Source organism: Lutra lutra, chromosome 3 (assembly GCF_902655055.1).
Source record: "Lutra lutra chromosome 3, mLutLut1.2, whole genome shotgun sequence".
Lineage (NCBI taxonomy): Eukaryota > Metazoa > Chordata > Mammalia > Carnivora > Mustelidae > Lutra > Lutra lutra.
The window spans coordinates 38,594,385-38,612,679 of NC_062280.1; the positions used below are offsets into that span (position 1 = coordinate 38,594,385).

The 18,295-nt window shown below is 38.7% G+C and overlaps 1 protein-coding gene across 23 annotated transcripts in view; it reads right to left on the bottom strand.

The window, feature by feature from the left end:
* TRIP12 (thyroid hormone receptor interactor 12) overlaps positions 1 to 18,295 on the bottom strand; it is a 146,706-nt gene that overhangs the window by 43,830 nt on the left and 84,581 nt on the right. For all 23 annotated transcript variants that reach the window (XM_047721222.1, XM_047721220.1, XM_047721232.1 and 20 more), the window contains 7 exons: positions 17,292 to 17,375; positions 15,585 to 15,680; positions 6,038 to 6,186; positions 3,198 to 3,233; positions 3,021 to 3,116; positions 2,039 to 2,131; positions 1,443 to 1,604 (listed from right to left, as the gene is read on the bottom strand). In XM_047721222.1, coding sequence (XP_047577178.1) covers positions 1,443 to 1,604; positions 2,039 to 2,131; positions 3,021 to 3,116; positions 3,198 to 3,233; positions 6,038 to 6,186; positions 15,585 to 15,680; positions 17,292 to 17,375 — 716 coding nt within the window. The remainder of the gene's footprint in view (positions 1 to 1,442; positions 1,605 to 2,038; positions 2,132 to 3,020; positions 3,117 to 3,197; positions 3,234 to 6,037; positions 6,187 to 15,584; positions 15,681 to 17,291; positions 17,376 to 18,295) is intronic.

The window sequence follows — 18,295 nt, forward strand, 5'->3', positions numbered from 1 at the left end:
TGTTTTGATAGTGTTTTTTTTCCTAACTGATAAATGGGTTCCAGACATAAAAACCAGACTGGCTTGCTTATACAAAACTGAGAATAATTCTGGTCTCATAAAAGCCCTGTATCTTCACTATCAGTACTTAAGTCTATAAAGGGTACTACAAATAACATGCCCAACAATTTAACTTCTGATTCTCACCCTTTTTTCCAAAATACGGTATGGAAATCACACCCAACTACAGAATATATTTCTAGACCCAGTAAGCACAGGTTATCTCAGCCTACCAACTTTTTTTCTTTTTAATTTATTTATTTATTTGAAATAGAGAGAGAACATGCAAACAAGGGCGGGGAACAGCAGAGGGAGAGGAAGCAGACTCCCCACTGAGCAAGGAGCCGGACACAGGACCCTGAGATCATGACCCAAGGTGAAGGCAGACAATCAACTGAGCCACCGAGGACCCTAGGTCTAAGTTTTTAAAATTAAGTAAGCAAACAACGAATAGCATGACTTGTATCTTGATCATCTCAGAGGCAAAACATTTCACAGTGACTCCATAATCTTTTTTGTAGCTCTCTTACATATATCCCTATTGAATATATTCTCTATACCAAACTGTCCAAAGATGATTTTAAACACACTTTGTAAAGCTGACTTGGGAGTCCCAATTTCTAGGGGTGCCTGGGTGGCTCACTTGGTTAAGCGCCTGACTCAATTTCAGCTCAGGTCATGATCTCAGGATGGTTGAGATGGAGCCCCATACATGGCTCTGTGCTCGGCAGGGAGTCTGCCCAAGATTCTCTCTCTCCCTCCACCCCTCCACCCCTGGCTCAGTCATGTTCATGCTCTCTCTCTCAAAATAATAAATAAAATTTTTAAGAGCCTGATTTCTAAAAACCCTTTTAGCAATTAACAACATCTTTAGACAATTTATGTAAAAAGAAAATTCAAATTTCTCTACGAGGCTTAACTCACTGCCCCCCCACACCAGATTTTGTAAGCCCTGCTTCTCATCCTCCATCACCTTGTCTGCCAAGTCCATCTCCTAAATAACTGTTCCTGCTCTTCTCCAACTTCTGACAGTCACAGTCTGCAGTGTCATCTCTGATCTTTGCCCAATCCCCCAATGCCTTAGAGGAGAGATGATCTCCCTACTAGAAACTCTGATCCTATCACACATTGAATGAAAACACTCAATGTTTGCTGAAATAACAAACTCATCCCTTAAAGTCAAAATACTGAAATGCTGTCATATTTGGGTAAATCCATCAAATTATATAAAATAACCTAGTATGGTACACGAATGGAAAACCCAGCAGGAAAAAAAAACACATGGATCAGAATATTTCCAATTTACACAACCAGTTGGAGGATTTAAACCCCTAGATAAAAGTGGCATTCTAAAGAACACAGTAAAGATGTTTTATGGCACATAAAACAGGTTCATGTTTTACCTGATGGGTTAGCCTTTGGGTAAGCAGTGGGAGGGAATCTGCCACAAAATGAAACTCGTCTGGCGTGATGCTCTGGCAGCAGTTGGCGGCAATTGCTAGTGCATTTCTCTGGGCATTTATGCTGAAGAATTCTAGATACAGCAAGCAGTCTGCCAAACCACCCTAAAATACAGAAAGCTGTTAAAGTGAAGAAAGACCCTCTCACAGCAATTTATTTTTTTTTATTTTTTTTTTAAATTTTTTTTAAAGATTTTTTTATTTATTCATTTGACAGAGATCACAAGTAGGTAGAGAGACAGGCAGAGAGAGAGGAGGAAGCAGGCTCCCCGCTGAGCAGAGAGCCCGATGCGGGGCTCGATCCCAGGAGCCTGGGATCATGACCTGAGCCGAAGGCAGAGGCTTTAACCCACTGAGCCACCCAGGTGCCCCTCTCTCACAGCAATTAAAAAAAAAAAAGAAAAAGGACTAAGAAGTCTAGCACATCACTTTGGAAACACCACGCGCACCTTACAGAGACCGCAGTCTAGTAGCCAGCACAAATGCGGATCTAAAATCCAACGTGAAATGAAATACAGTCCTTTGGTAGCAACACTTACCGCCTGCAGAATGGCTTTACTGTGTCTGCGGGATAACATCTCCAAGGCAGTCAGGGCCTGCTCTGCCACATCAATACACTGAATAACTTGCAGCTGGGGACATAAAAATAGGTAACTTAAGGCCATCACTCAAGTGCTTTTCCAGCTGCTTATTCTCTACACGAATAAACACAGTATTTTTGCTAATTCCCATCAATCTATACACTGCCCCTAACTCTAACATGAAAACCACCATAGGAAACCAGTGATTTATGAGCTCAAGCTGTAACAAGTAAATATAGTTTCCTTCCAACTACCTTGTTCTGTTTAAAGACACAGAAAAATAGGTTTTACATAGGGAATAAATGAAATCCAGTTAGATAACTTTCAATTTTTCTACTTATAATAAATAGGTTGTTTTATGTAACAAATTTTAAAATTCAAGTTTTACCCTTATACCATATTCAAGGTTATCAGATAATGCAAATTTTATTATGCATTAAAAAGAAAAAGGCCCTTAAAACAGACCAAAACACAATCTACCACAGACCATATGAAAAAATTTCCTTTCTCCACTGACTCACTTTATAACCTTGAGCAAGCACTTTGTCTCAGCCTTCTCAGCTGTAAAATGAGGGTATAAATAACTATGAACCTCATTGGGATATTTTCTAGAAATAATGAGATTATTTTAATCAAGTGCTTTAAGTTCTTCTCTGAAAGATTTTATATTCTTGATAAATGCTCTCATTAAAAATTATTAACTGAAATGATTCCATAAATGCTTTATTAGCATCAACTTTAAATTACCGGTGTGCTAAACACAAAATATCTTTCTGACATCTTGGCTAAAAAATATACGTTGACTAGATAATGAACCTTAAAAAAGTCTTTTAAGGTGGCCTTACAATTCGATGTACTACTTTAGAATTCAGAAGTCAAGAGTCTTCAACTTGATTCCCCTAGGCCTGCTTTCAAACAAGCTGAGCAAAAACAGGATTACCTTTTCTAGAAAGACAGGAATTGCGTCTACTACAACAGCAGATGATCGAGGAAGTGCTTCCATCATGTATGTTAAGGCTCGACAAGCATGGTTCATCTACAAATAAGATAGCACTTTCACTCAATAAGAACCCAAAATTTTATCTGGGGTGTTTAAAAAAATACACCACATACTTACAATATCGAAATTATGTTCCATCTGAAGTAATGTTATCTGTTTTAAAAAAAAGATGAGAACAAACTATTAGAAGCTATCTATATCCCTAGAAGAACTGTTTCTTCTTCTACATCAACTCAAATGGAAAGTATTAGTCAATACCTTATTCTTATAAAAATAGTACCAAGTTAAAACCTAGCATATGTACACAAGAAATGATTATATTGAGGATGGCAGGATGCAGATTATAGCTCTGACTTGGGAACTGTGCTAGATAATCATCACCTCTCATGATCCTGGTCAGCAAACAAAGGCTTACAACCAACTGTTCTGGTACTTCTAGCCCCCTTTCTCACATGTCTGTTTAACAGGCATCAGTAAATACTTAATACCTAAAGAAACAGACCAGCAATGCACTGGCATTTGTTAACAACTGTACAGACAGATTCAAGATTACTATTTCAACTCCTGTGAATAAACTTCTCTACAAGCTGAGCTAAACACCATTTAACTCAGCTGTAAAGTCTTCAAACACATTACTTATCACATCAGAAACTAACTATGCACTAATTAAAACCCAAATTAATCATCTTATTCTACAACTACATGAATGAGTCTACATTGATTTCTTTTAGTTTCCCTTGTGGACAAGACCTTAAGCAGATTTTAGCCATGTTTTTCAAAGGCAGAAATTCAAAACTGCTATGTATGTACTAGGGCTCTGTATGTACTCCAATCTCTTGAAGCAGCCAAAGCTACCAAAGAAATTTCCTATCTGGGGAAGCAATCACTCATAGTTCAATGGGAAATTTTAAATGCACTGAATTCAAGTTACAAAGTACACTTCAAATAAATGTATTGAATAATGAACATCAGATACTCTAATGCAATATTCATTTAATAGGAGTGCCTTCTCAGCTATGAATTATGCTAGGTAAAGTACATCTACATATCTGAGGTCTTGATCACTTTCTTTGTTGGTGCGCGCGCGCACACACACACACTCCCCATTCTGGGGTTCAATGGAACTCAAATCACCTATAACCAGTCATTTGAAACACCCACTGTAGATTGAAAGAGGTTGTCATGTTGACAGGAAAAGTAACAAGTCCTCCAATTCTTAAGATGAAATAAACATTGTAAGACCATGTTTGAGAGGAACTGCTCTAACAGATTCCTTTTCAACAAAAATGACCAGGGTCACACAAGTGAATGGTGACGGATGGATATATATACTCACAATATTCAATTCTGATAGAAGATTAATCTGGCCAGTTCATTAACAACAGTCAGTATTACTAGCAGGAGCTGTCTTACACAGTTTGATGAAGCACTTAAATCTAATCAACGGCCAGCAAATCAAGTAGGTCAGATTATGTGTCAACATTTGCACACAGATTTAATAGCATCTTTATACAACTAATAAAAACTGCATCGTACATAGTATAAGCCTAGTTCTTTGTTATTTTTTTAATAAACAAGAACAACAAAACAAGACAGTTTAATTCAGGAAACAAAACCAGCTCCTGGGGAAATGGGTAGGGTGAGTGTAAATACGGACACAGGCAAAATGTAACAACACAAAAATCAATACTACTTTCACTGAACATCCAGATATCAACATGCCAGCTCTCACTAGAATGGAAGTGGTAACAGTTAAGTGCCAGTTCACACTATCCAGGTCTGCCTGACAGAAAGTGAAGACACTGGTCCAATCCTTTTCTCACCCTGCCAGAGCTGAGCCATCCAACAAGAACAAAAGATGGCATCACCTTGTTTCAAGGAGCTTCATTCAACTGTCTCCACAATTTGATAATGAGATCAAACAAGACAATCTGATACATCAGCCATGTTTTTGTCAACTTTATTTGCTATGTCAACGAAGACTTATTAACATGATACTTGGTTTTCAACTTCCAATATATTCATATACTGTATGAGTATATTCATGATGTTTATGTTAGTCTTTTGTTTTACACTTAGACTTAAATCTTAATTTCCCATATAGCCAATCTTTTTAATCTTGAACTAAGAAAACTACCAAGCTGTTGTTTAAGACTTACTGTGTTCAGGGGCCTACATTTAGTAGTGGCAACTTCTCTTCCTCTTTTTGTCCCATTAAAAAGCTCAAGCAATTAAGATGTTTATAAATTCTAAACATCAATTCACGACTGTACTGAAAAACATCACTAAAAGGTTTTGTTTCATTTCTTTATATTTTTACTTAACGTAAAACCTAAGCTGGAAGGATTCACGTGGTATCGTGGCTGGAATGCTCTGCCGCTGCACACAATTACAACACAAAAGCTTTGTGGCCCACAAAGACCTGCCACAAGGGAGCAGCTTATTACTGCCCATGTATCACCAGTTTAAAAGAGAGAGCACCTAAGTTTAGATATCACCTAATGCAACAAACATCTTAAGGTTTAAAACCAGTCATTTTAAACCATAAGAGACTCTCAATCTCACAAAACAAACTGAGGGTTGCTGGGGGGAGGGGGGTCAGGAGAGGGTGGTGGGGTTATGGACACTGGGGAGGGTATGTGCTATGGTGAGTGCTGTGAAGTGTGTAAACCTGGCAATTCACAGACCTGTACCCCTGGGAATAAAAATACATTGTATGTTTATAAAAAATTTAAAAATTAAAAAAAAATAATAAAATAAAACCAGTCATTTTAAGTATCAAGAAGTAGGAGTTTAGAAAATTACAAATTCATTATTAGTGATCATTGCCAAGATCTAGAAGCATGAAGTAAAAGCACAAAGCCACACTCTACCATCTCTTAATTCAAACCGTGTAAATAATCATGCTTCGGCAACGTTCAGAGAACTGAGATAAAATGAAGGGCAAACTCTCTTACCAAAGCTGGAACGACACTCTTGACAGGAAACCCTCCCAGCGTCTCCTCATTTCCCATAACCAATAGCTGACACATTTCAATAACTGCCTGGAGCTGCTGGCTTTCATCACTTGCTTGCAGTCCTTGCAGAAGCTGTTGGGCCTTGGAGCCTTCACAGGGAAGGAAAAAAATCATTACTTTTAAACATTTAAGGAAATTATTAGTAGGTATAAGGTGTGACTCTACGTGGCAGCAGGCTGCTTATCTTTCGATCCCAGTGAAAGGCTAAGTCTATACTAGGGCTAAGACAGGCTGCTGATATAATTCAAGACACAGTTAAATTGGTTGAATTTATCTTAACTTAGAGTGATCTCACAGTATTTATAGATTTTTGTCATTTAATTTTTCTTTTAAGATGAAACAAGTGGATTGGCTCTTATTAGCTAAAACAAAAAGATATCCGTAAGACTAATACGAATTGTTACCTCTGACAGAGTGCCTTTTACATATAGACTAAGCAAAAGCCTTCTGCAGGAATAACCTCCTGTTAAAAAGTGATGGCCAGCCTTCAACGAAAATCCACATACTCCTGAAGTCCTGCTCAGAATAAATGGAATCCTGGTAATAGTGGAAGGGCAAGAAAATAAAGATAAACAGAGCAATGTACCTAAAGAAGAGAGTGGAGAGAATGCAGTTTTGTTGGTTTTTTTTTAAGATTTTATTTATTTATTTGTCAGAGAGAGCAGACTCCCCGCCGACCAGAGAATCTGACTGATGTGGGGCTTGATCCTAGGACCCTGAGACGATGACCGGAGCCAAAGGCAGAGGCTTAAACCACTGAGTCACTCAGGCACCCCTAGAATGCAGTATCTCTAAAAACAGCAAAAGATCGGCTTTTTCACCTCCTCTCATTCCCTTTGCATAAGATTTCCACTTTTAAGGCCCAAAGAACTGAAAAACACTAAGATTCAACTCCCACAGGGATAGACTGTGGTCAGTGATCCAGGTAACATACTCAAAAATAAAGGCCTCAAAAGTGTTTCAAATTTTCATGAACACCTTCCTATCTGAAACCATAATTAATGTTCACCAAATTATAGCTAATGCTAATTTCAAGCCCTTTCTCTTCCTACACCTTCACAGGTTCTTGTCAGCGTAAGGGATTTGTCCTCTCCAAGTCATTAGAGAAACAGCTCAGAAATGTCAAATATGTAGAAACTGTCAATGAATGCAGAATTCGTATGAAACCAAAGTATTTTTATTCCAATTAAGTTATAGTGATCTTCCTAAAAGCATAGCCTTTTAAAGGGGACATATGGTGATCCTTGCAAGATTTAAGACTATGGCGAACGAATTGCATATAACTATTACTGCCTACCCACCACCTTTACCATAATGAAGAATCTACCCAAAACTATATTGCAAGAACATCAAGTTCAGATGGCTGCCATCTTTAAAACGTTCAAACTAAACAGGAGTTCCACTTAGAGCAGGCCTATCATTTTTGCACTGAAATGAAAGGCAAAACAAATGAAGGGACCATAAACTCTTGAAAACAGAAGAACCCTCAGTTGCTTCTAGATCTGCTTTCCAAGGATGAAACAGTTCATATATCCTACTAGCACAACCACCCAAAACAGGAAAAACTAACATATCCACTGGGTGTTTTATAAACATGGAAGCTGGCAAATTCTAGGACACAGATCATGTTAGCATGGTCATAAGATACCACAGAACCTTAAACCAACTGAAAATGACAATAAGAAGCAAAAGCCATAATTTATGTTCTGATCAATTTTGGTTTTAGAACCACGGGAGGCAAAAAAAAGAACCACAGGAGCCCCTAAGCATCTTTGTCTGTGTGGCTTATATCTAACTTGTATTTATTTACAAATGTGTCTGGAATTAAGAGAGAAAAAACTTAAATACTTATTAATTCATTATATACTAATATAAACAAAGTTTTGTGAAAACCGTATTTTCTAAATCAGAAAAAATCAGTGATGAGCAGCATTATAATTTTTTTTGTTGTAAATTGTTTCAATGTCAAGCTTTATTAAATAAAACAGCAGTATGACCACCGCTGCAGCTACTCTCAATCTGTGGCAACATTATTCGAGATGAAGAATGCGTGAAACTCAGGTCCAGCTTTTTCACAAGAACTACTAAAGAGACATGTAGTTACTGGTAAAGACAGTAAAATTAGTAACTTTGTTTAGCAAGGGCATCCTTACATAAAACTGGAATTATTTTGACTAGTAGCACTTGGCACTGAAGAATATAACGGCTACTAGTGCAACCTGGAACCACTGCTTTGATTCTCTCAAAAACATACTAACAGTTTTACACATCACAGCTTTTGCAACATCAACAAAATTCAAACAGCCATGTAGAAAAGGAAAAACCTTACCAATTACTAGACTTTTGATCAATGGCTTTAATATTAGCTTTAATGGCCTTAATATTAGGGTTTCAGGAACCCTAGGCAAGCCACAGACCATAGTTTGAGAAGCACTATCACAGATCAAGGTAGGCAAACATTTTTTATAAAGAGCCGTAAGTATTTTGGGCTTTGCAAGCCACAGGCTCTGTTGTTTTCGACTACTCAACCCCGGCACAAAAGCAGAACAGAGAATACATAAAACAAGTAAGCGTGGCTGTATTCCAATAAAACTATTAATAAACACTTCAATTTGAATTTCATTTAATTTTCACATCTCACAAAATATTACTCTTAAATTTTTTTCAGCCATTTAAAAATGTAAAAATCACTTTTAGTTCACAGGCTCTATAAAACCAAGCAGGAGGCTGAATTTGGCCCTTGGGCAGGAGTGTGCCAACTGCTGAACTGAATGGGGGAGAGAACCCAGAGCATTTCAGGGAATCACAGGAAGATGCTGCTTTTCTTTTTCATTTTTTTTTTTTTTAAGATTTTATTTATTTATTTGACAGACAGAGATCACAAGTAGGCAGAGAGGCAGGCAGAGAGAGAGGAAGGGAAGCAGGCTCCCCGCCAAGCAGAGTCCAATGAGGGCACAATCCCAGAACCCTGGGATCATGACCTGAGCCGAGGGCAGAAGCTTTAACCCACTGAGCCACCCAGGCGCCCCAAGATGCTGTTTCTGACTGAACTGGTCCCACCAGACATTGGCCCAGTTCTGAAGCTGTGAATATGGCTGGGGCTGAATCAGAAGTTTTTGTAAGACAGAACAAAACCTTGTTAAGTCTCATGGTGCTCAGAAGACAAAGGTCCTACAAAGGGAGGAGGCCTGCCTCAAACATACACAGCCACTGGGTTCTACCCCCAAGACATCTGTGACATTTTCAAACAGCATAATGAATCAAGTCTAAGTAGACAGAGACTTTCAAGGGTCTCAATCAAAACACTAGCGGGGGGGGGGGGGGGGGGGGGGGGCGCGCACCTGGGTGGCTCAGTGGGTTAAAGCCTCCGCCTTCGGCCCAGGTCATGATCCCAGGGTCCGGGGATCGAGCCCCACATCGGGCTCTCTGCTCAGCAGGGAGCCTGCTTCCCTTCCTCTCTCTTTGCCTACTTGTGATCTCTGTCTGTCAAGTAATAAAATCTTAAAAAAAAAGTGTTTCCTGCTTTGTCTCAAAACCCTAGGGGGATCACAAGGCACAAAGAGGGATGAGCCACAGGTGAAATGAGTCACACAAAACTCATTCTCGTCTAAACAAGCGAATGCCTGACCAGAACAAAATAATCAGCTCCTAACCCTTTGTTTCAATACAAAAAAGGGGGAAACAACTTTACAATGGAAAGTGTTATCTGGAGTGGCTTCAGTTCTTTTATACAAAATGACTAGCACATAAACAACTACTAGATGTATGAAGAAGCAGGAAAATCAAGACAGAGGGGCGGCTGGGTGGTCCAGTCAGTCAAATGCCTGGGATCAAGCCCTGTGTGACCTGAGTGCCAAGTTCAAGAGTTGGGACTCTTAACCAACTGAGCCAGCCAGGCACCCCCAAAAAGCAAATCTTTTTTTTTTTTAAAGATTTTATTTATTTGACAGAGAGAGATCACAAGTAGAGAATTTTATACCTGGGAAAAATATCTTCTCAAAATTAAGGCAAATCAAGGGCTTCTCAAAAGCAAAGAAAAATCATTACTAGTACTCATTTACCACACAAAAATAGAAGTTCTTCTGAAGAGAAAGGAAACCACCCTGATTAGAAGAGAAACTGCAGGAAGGAATTAAGAACACTGAAAATGGGATGTGTATGTGGACAAAGGAATACAGAATATGGATAATCTAAAACAACAACTAGGTCTTATTGTGTTTATAACACATGGGTAAGTAAAACAAATTAAAACAAGAGCACGGGGGCGCCTGGGTGGCCCAGTGGGTTAAAGCCTCTGCCTTCAGCTCAGGTCATGATCTCAGGGTTCTGGGATAGAGGCCCGCATCAGACTCTCTGCTCAGCAGGGAGCCTGCTTCCCTTCCTCTCTTTCTCTCTGCGTGTCTCTCTGCCTGTCATATAAATAAATAAAATCTTAAAAAAAAAAAACAAAAAAAAACAAAAAAAAACAAGAGCACAAAGAATGTCAGGAGGTAAAAAGTGAAACTACTGTTCAGTTCTTAACACTAATTAGGATGTAATAAAGTATTAATATAAGGTAGGCTATAACAAACCAAGGACATGCATTAAAATCTCTACAGTAAACTCTAACAGACATCTACAGGGATACAGAACTAAAAAGTTAGCAGAAGACAAAAACTGGCAAAAAGGGTGCCTCAGTGCATCAGTCAGTTAAGCATGTGCCTTTGACTCCTGATCCCAGGGGATCGAGCCCCATGTTGGGCTCCCTGCTTGGTGGGGAACCTACTTCTCCCTCAGCCACTCCCCCTGCTTATGCTTCCTCTCCCTCTTTCTGCCAAATAAGAAGGAAAAAAATGACGCCATACTGTTCATTACACATGATGGAAGAAATGCAAAATGGTATGCCTCCAATAAGGCTGATTTACAACAATCTACCCTAAACATAATGCAGGAAGAAATAAGAAAGCGGTGTTTGACTGAAACACAATGAAGACTGGAAATAACCTGAATGTCCAAGAGGAGACATGATAAAAAAGCCATGCATCCCCACAGCAGAGCACCAAGGCAGCTCTACAAAAAGGAATCCGGAATCTCCTCTTTCCATGTGTAGCAGCTACAGGAAGGGGATCACCAAAATACTGTTAAAGGCAATCTAAAGTGTATAAAGCTTACTCCTCCTATCTTAAAAAGGAAGTGTGAAGCAGATAATATGAATTTGTTTTTGTTTTAAGTAAATAACAGAAGGACAAGCCATAAAATTAACAAAGGCTATTTGTGTGGGAGGAGGAAGCAGGGTAAAGGGAATAGCAAAAGAAGCTAAGACTTCCCTAAATAAACCTTATTTGTAGATCAGACTTTCTACACCAGGTAAATATCCTATAAGGATAAAATTGAAGTTAAAATTTAAAAGCAACCTCTAGAAATTAAAAGCAAATCAAGCAAATGAACCAAATCAACTTGGAGGCCTGAATGAAGAGAAGGAATCATTTCAAGAGACTTTAAAATACCAAAACTTGACCACAAAATGAGTCCCCAAGAACAGCCAACAACAAAAACTTGAAAAATTAAAACTCTCAATATTACTTTCAGTGTTAAGCTAGAATTTTGTATTGTAGGAGAAAGCAAATAAGTGACCATGTTACTATCTTTGGGAACTGAAACTTCCGGCTTGGGAGAAAAAAGATACAAAATAAAGGTAGATAAAAACCTCCCAGTCCTAAATTTGAATTAACATTGAAAGTAGAAACTCATGATTTTATTTTAAAAGATAAAATACAGGGGCGCCTGGGTGGCTCAGTGGGTTAAGCCTCTGCCTTCAGCTCAGGTCATGATCTCAGGGTCCTGGGATGGAGCCCCCGCATCGGGCTCCCTGCTCGGCGGGGAGCCTGCTTCCCCCACCCGCTCTCTGCCTGCTTCTGATCTCTGTCTGTAGATAGATAAATGGAAAAAAAAAAAAAAAGAGAGAGAAGAAAAGAAAAAAAAAAAGATAAAATACAATTATTTCCTAGGTTTGTTCATTATACGTACCTAATAACAATGTTCAACCCAGGGCCACCTGGGTGGCTCAGTCGGTTATCCGTCCAGACTTGTGGTTTTGACTCAGGTCGTTATATCGAGGTCTTAGAATTGAGCCCCGCATCACTGCCTCAGCTGAGTTGGCTTCGGATTCTTTCTCCCTTACCCTCTCCCAGCTAGCCCACTGGTGCTCTCCCCTCCCCCCTCAAATAAATAAAATCTTAAAAAAAAAAGAAAAGAAACCACCACAGTAGCAATGAGCAGACCTCCACCCCAGACTAGGAGCTCTAAATACTATCTCATATAAAAGAAACCAGGGTGTTCTCTGAGAAAATCCCTGGTTTCAGGTATCTGAGGTGGAGGTTTTGAGCCTGACGTATCAGAAAGGAAGTCACAAAAAACTGCTAGGGATCATATCAGAAAGACTGAGAAGCCACCTCCCAAAAGATGCCATTATCCAATGACAGGACAATTTAATCATCAAAAAAAATCACTGAAATGTCTCCACTTGAAAGTGATATTTAAAAACAACAATAATGGCCCTTTGGAGAATGCAAAAACCAACTCTTCTCCAAACTGGTATGGGGAGAAATCTGTTTTCCTATACCGGTTATTCTCCTGTGTAACAAAATAGAAGGAAGATATTCTTAATATATTTCTACTAAATTACCTCTTTTACTTCTAATGCATAAATTCTGCTCATTAGATGTGAATTACTATCATTTTATAATCCCTGTCACCTAGGCACTGAGTTTTGATGGCTTAAGAGACAATCAGACTTTATGTGCCTCCTAAGTATTAGAACATACTACCACTTTTGCTTAGTCTTTCCCCACCAAGGAAATAAAGAATAAAACTTGAATATGAAAAAGCCTCTAGGTCCAACCACCAGTTTATAAAGAAGCACACTTATACTATTTGAGAGAAGGAAACTTGATGCTCATTGGACTTACTGGACAATTACTAAAGAAATTACCACTTTATTTTTCAGGTATGATAATGGTCATCGGTGGGGAGGGGTGGTCCTGTGTTTTAATGGGCATTATCTTGAGCTACATTATTAAATGTGTCTAGATAATATTATATAATGCCTGGGATTCATTTCCTACAACGTGGGAGGAGGAATGTGGTAAGGGTAAAGACAAAGACTGGCTATGCAGTAGGCATCACTGAACTGGATCCTTTGCAGGGGGGGCACTTTTTCTACTCTGGTTTTATTCTATGGCTCACATTAATTTCATATGCAATGGTCAACCCTTAATATGAATTTGATATTGATGATTTGAATACTCTTTTTTTAAAAAAGATTTATTCATTTATTTGAGAGAGTGAATAAGAGAGAGAGCACAAGCTGTGGGGAGAGGCAGAGAGAGAAGCAGACTCCCAACTGAGCAGGGATACTGATGCAGGGCTCAATCCCAGGATCCTTGGGATCATGACTGAGCAGAAGGCAGATGCTTAACTGACTCAGCCACCCAGGTACCCCTAATGTTAATACTCTTAAGAAGTTTTTTTCCCAACCTTCTCCAAGAAATAAATGAAGTGGTAAAATTTGTGAATCAAATTTCTCTCAAGGGACACACACACACACACACAAGAATTTAAGAAATGTATTAACCGATGGCTATGTACAGATATTTTGATCCTGATTTAAATAAGCAAAAATTATAAATGGATTTATGAGAGGCCTAGAACATTTGCACTCTAAACAGGCAACTAGTAAAAGTAAGGATTCCTCTTAACCATGGTACTGTCTAAAATTTAAAAATTTTTGTACTTATAGCTATAAATTCAATGACATGCAAATGAAATGACGTATAGGACTGCCTTAAAAACAATCTTGGGAGTGGGGAGAATGACTGAGGATATTAACTGAAACAATAATTGCTGAGGATTAATAATTATTGATGGATTCGTGGAGGTTATTCTACTACTATTCTCTCAACTTTTGCATATATCTTATCTTTTTCATAAAACACATCATGCCATTGTCCTTTTCTTAATCCTTCAATGGTTCCTGAGTTCCATTATTGGTTAAACCCCATACTTGCTGCGGGCCTGTCAGGCCCTACATGACCTAGTGACTATCTACCCTTCTCAGATCTCGTCTTCTACAACTTCACCCTTTCCACAGGCCCCTCTTGCTTTTTCTCCAACATGCCAAGCTAATTCCCACCTCTGGTGGTGCACTTCCCCTTCCCTCAGACCTGTACAGGGTTGGTTTCCTCACTTCATTTAGGTATCCATGAATTCACCCTGCCTCAGAAAAGGTTACTCTAACCAGCCTAAGTATACCCCCCGCTCATCAGCCAACCTACATCCTCACTTTGTTTTCCTCCACTGCATTAGCACTAACTGAAATTTTTCTGCTGGAGAACAGTCTTTTTATTGCCAGGGTCACCCTCTAGCATGGAAGCTCCATGTGGGAAACTATCCTGTTCATGACTCAGGACAATCCCAGTATCTAATAAATGACACTAAGTAAGAATCCTCCTTTAAGGGTTCATGAGAACTTTGCAACAGGGTACGTTATCTGAGAGCTGAGTGTCACGGCAGCAAAAACTAAACCAAACCAAACCAAAAATACCAACTGCTTCTTAAATTTCCTGTCAAATGCTAAGGCCAGAAACTTGAAAGGGACTTAAGCATAAATACACATATGTGAGCATATGTCCACACATTAAAAAACAAGAACAACAACTTGGAATATTTGATGGAAAATTATATTAGCACATATCAGTGAGGTCAGAGTCAATAAACTTCAGTTAACACTTTAGAAGTGTTGAAATTAATCATAACTAAAGTCTAAAAATAGCCAGCTGATTCTTTGGAAACATTATCAATGAAGTTATTTAAAAAAACTGCTTAAATGTAAATTCTGCTTAAGGAAGCTAAAGATAGTATTCTATACCAGAAAGAATTTAACCGGATTTGTAATTATGCAGAAGTTATTCCTGATACAAACTGCCACTTCAAGAGTCAGTGTTTTGTCTACCATATATGACAAGATCTCTGGATTATAATATGTTAATTTGATTAAATGAGTCTAGCGACTGGTAATTCTGCTGAGAAATCTTTTCTCTCCGGCTCACTCTACAATTGACTGTCTTACGGATTAAATTTTATTATGCCACACAAAAATCAAGATTCAAATCTATGCAAATCATGCAATCAGATGCTATAATATAATCAATGTAATCATCTGAGATTCTTTACTATGCTGGAGTTAAACAAAGATTCAATCTTGCCATGACTCTGGATGATTTGCTAATGACTCAAATCCAGTAATCAAAAATAAAAGTACAGAAGAACCTAGAGTCACTGCGTTTAAAGGCAAGAATGAGCACAAACCCTATTTTTTAAATCAGTTTTAAGTTCATGAAAACCTCCTTATATGAAAGCCTCCTTAGAGCAATAGATAAACAGCAAAAACTAGCACTCACCTAATTATTAGAGGTTTTGGGGGAGGGCAAATTTAAGAGTATTCACTTACTAGCTCCACTTCCAATTGTTCTATGGAAAAGTTGTGACATCCGGGGACCGAGAGGGCCAAAGAGATGAGGAGGAAGACCCCTGGCCTCTAACAAAGCTAAAGAAAAAAGAAAGGCATGAGGAATAGTTGAATTGTAAATGCAGTTGATATTACATAAAAATTTCAAGCAATTGATTCACCTCACACATAATGTTACTTCCCATTTTTTTTTTTTTTTTAAGAGAAACTACATCAAACTTTTCAGGCCACTCTTAGATATTAATTAATATAAATTACAACACCCAAGTGCTAGTTTGAAGGTATCTTAAGGTTTTATGGAGATACCAAGTATCAGTGCCAGAGGGGACTGTCTCAAATGATCAAAGAAAAACCCAGAGTAAGTATTTACTTTGAAGAAATCATAGGTTAAGCACCCTTGTTGCTTTCCAACTGATACTGGTCATGAGATCTTCTAAAAAACATATGGAAAAATTATTTTTTATCAGGTCCAATAGGTGAGAAAAAAATGTGTTCACAAGACTTCTAGTTGAAAAGAGACTGCTATAAGTTACTTTAGGAACTTAAAGGCAACGTGAAAGTGCTTTCTAAATAATGTTCCTCAGAAGCCTCACACTGGGGATCTATCATACAAACCAACTGTGTGAACACAATAAAAATACATATCCTCCACCACCCATTTGTAAAGAGCATACACATAAGGCTGCTTTTTTAAAAGCACATCATTAAAATACCTGGTGTTTAGGTATACACTTACATTCATTTTAAAATAGGTGACCAAGAACACAAAAGAATAGAGCAAAAGCACCCCACTGGGACGCATTACCATTAGCGGATACCAGCGGATGACATTTTAAGCTATCCCCTTTTCAAGACCTTCCTAAGTCCTTACCAACTATACAAGCAAAACCGTAATGGAGAACATTTTATTTTATTTTATTTTTTTTCAGGATGTATTAGTTTATTTATTTTTTTTTAATTTTTTTATTTTTTTCAGCATAACAGTATTCATTATTTTTGCACCACACCCAGTGCTCCATGCAATCCGTGCCCTCTACAATACCCACCACCTGGTGCCCCCAACCTCCCACCCCCCACCCCTTCAAAATTCTCAGATCGTTTTTCAGAGTCCATAGTCTCTCATGGTTCACCTCCCCTTCCAATTGCCCTCAACTCCCTTCTCCTCTCCATCTCCCCTTGTCCTCCATGCTATTTGTTATGCTCCACAAATAAGTGAAACCATATGATAATTGACTCTCTCTGCTTGACTTATTTCACTCAGCATAATCTCTTCCAGTCCCGTCCATGTTGCTACAAAACTTGGGGATTCATCCTTTCTTTCTTTCTTTTTTTTTTTTTTTTTTTACAGCTTTATAAACATATATTTTTATCCCCAGGGGTACAGGTCTGCGAATCGCCAGGTTTACACACTTCACAACACTCACCATAGCACATACCCTCCCCGATATCCATAACCCCACCCCAGAGAACATTTTAAAACCAAAAAACACATATATTATCAGATTTTGTCTAAACAGTAAAAATGGAGAGCCAGATCATCTTCCAAATCCAAATCATCACAAATAAGTTTAAGTACAGGCATTGCTAGATTATGTTTCAATGAGCTTATCTGAATTAATTTTAACAAAGAACAGAAGTCACAGGCAGCCTGTGATAATGGTTTCTTGTAAGCTCATTAACTGTCTTTACCTTGTAATCGTCCCATCTCGGAATCATCGGATTCACTCTCCCCAGAGGTGGTCATGCCCACAGCCCCTGCAACAGAACTAGAGGCTTCAAAAGGGGGGGAGAAAACAAGGTGAGGGTTAGGAGAGGAACATTCAAACTCATTATGTCCGGTTCACCTTAAGAGAAAGAAAGAGCAGAGTTTTACAGACCACACCAACAAAAGCAGCAATTAAATGTGTCTCCCCGTCGCACGCTCAGCTGCTGGAGATTTCACCCTGTAGCTTCGATGAGCGAAAGGATGGCTCAACTATCTTAGAGTTCAACAAGCAAAAAAATACAAGCTTTACATTCCTTCCATACATGGCTCTGACAGATTCCTCATGCCCCTGAAACTATTCCTAAATTGTTTGTCCTGAAATCATGTACCACAAGTCCATGAAGATCACACTGCTAAAACCACCATGAGGTTGAATAGATGGGGAATTAGTCACAATCGGAACAGAAAGCAAAACTACACCTGGGGGCAACGTTCCAAGCAGACGTGTGTCCTCTTCAGTCAGCCTTACTTCTCGGCTGCAGTCCTGACAACAATCACTCGGACGTTTTCTCTAAGAGCATACAGATGATACCCTTCTCATTTCCAGGGTAAAATATGGAAGATACACATCACGACCAACAGCAAAGCAGTTTAGGACAAAATAGAGGACAACTAGGATGTCAAAACCAGTGCAGAAAAAAGAGTTCAGATTTAGAAGGATTCTACTACCCAAAAAGCTAACTTGAGCAGTAATTCAGCCTAAGCAAAGAGAGGCTGATTCTATTATGAACCTGACCAGATGAAACTATATTCCTCTAAAACCAGCGGTTTTGCTGTTCCTCCCCTCAGTGTCCGTTGAGTCTTTAAGCATTTATTCTGTACAACTAACCTGTGTATGACAACCTTATCCACAATACCCTAAGCCCTGACAGAAGATCAGCCCAGAACATTTTTTATTGTTAAAAGTACATGGATAATGGATGTGAAT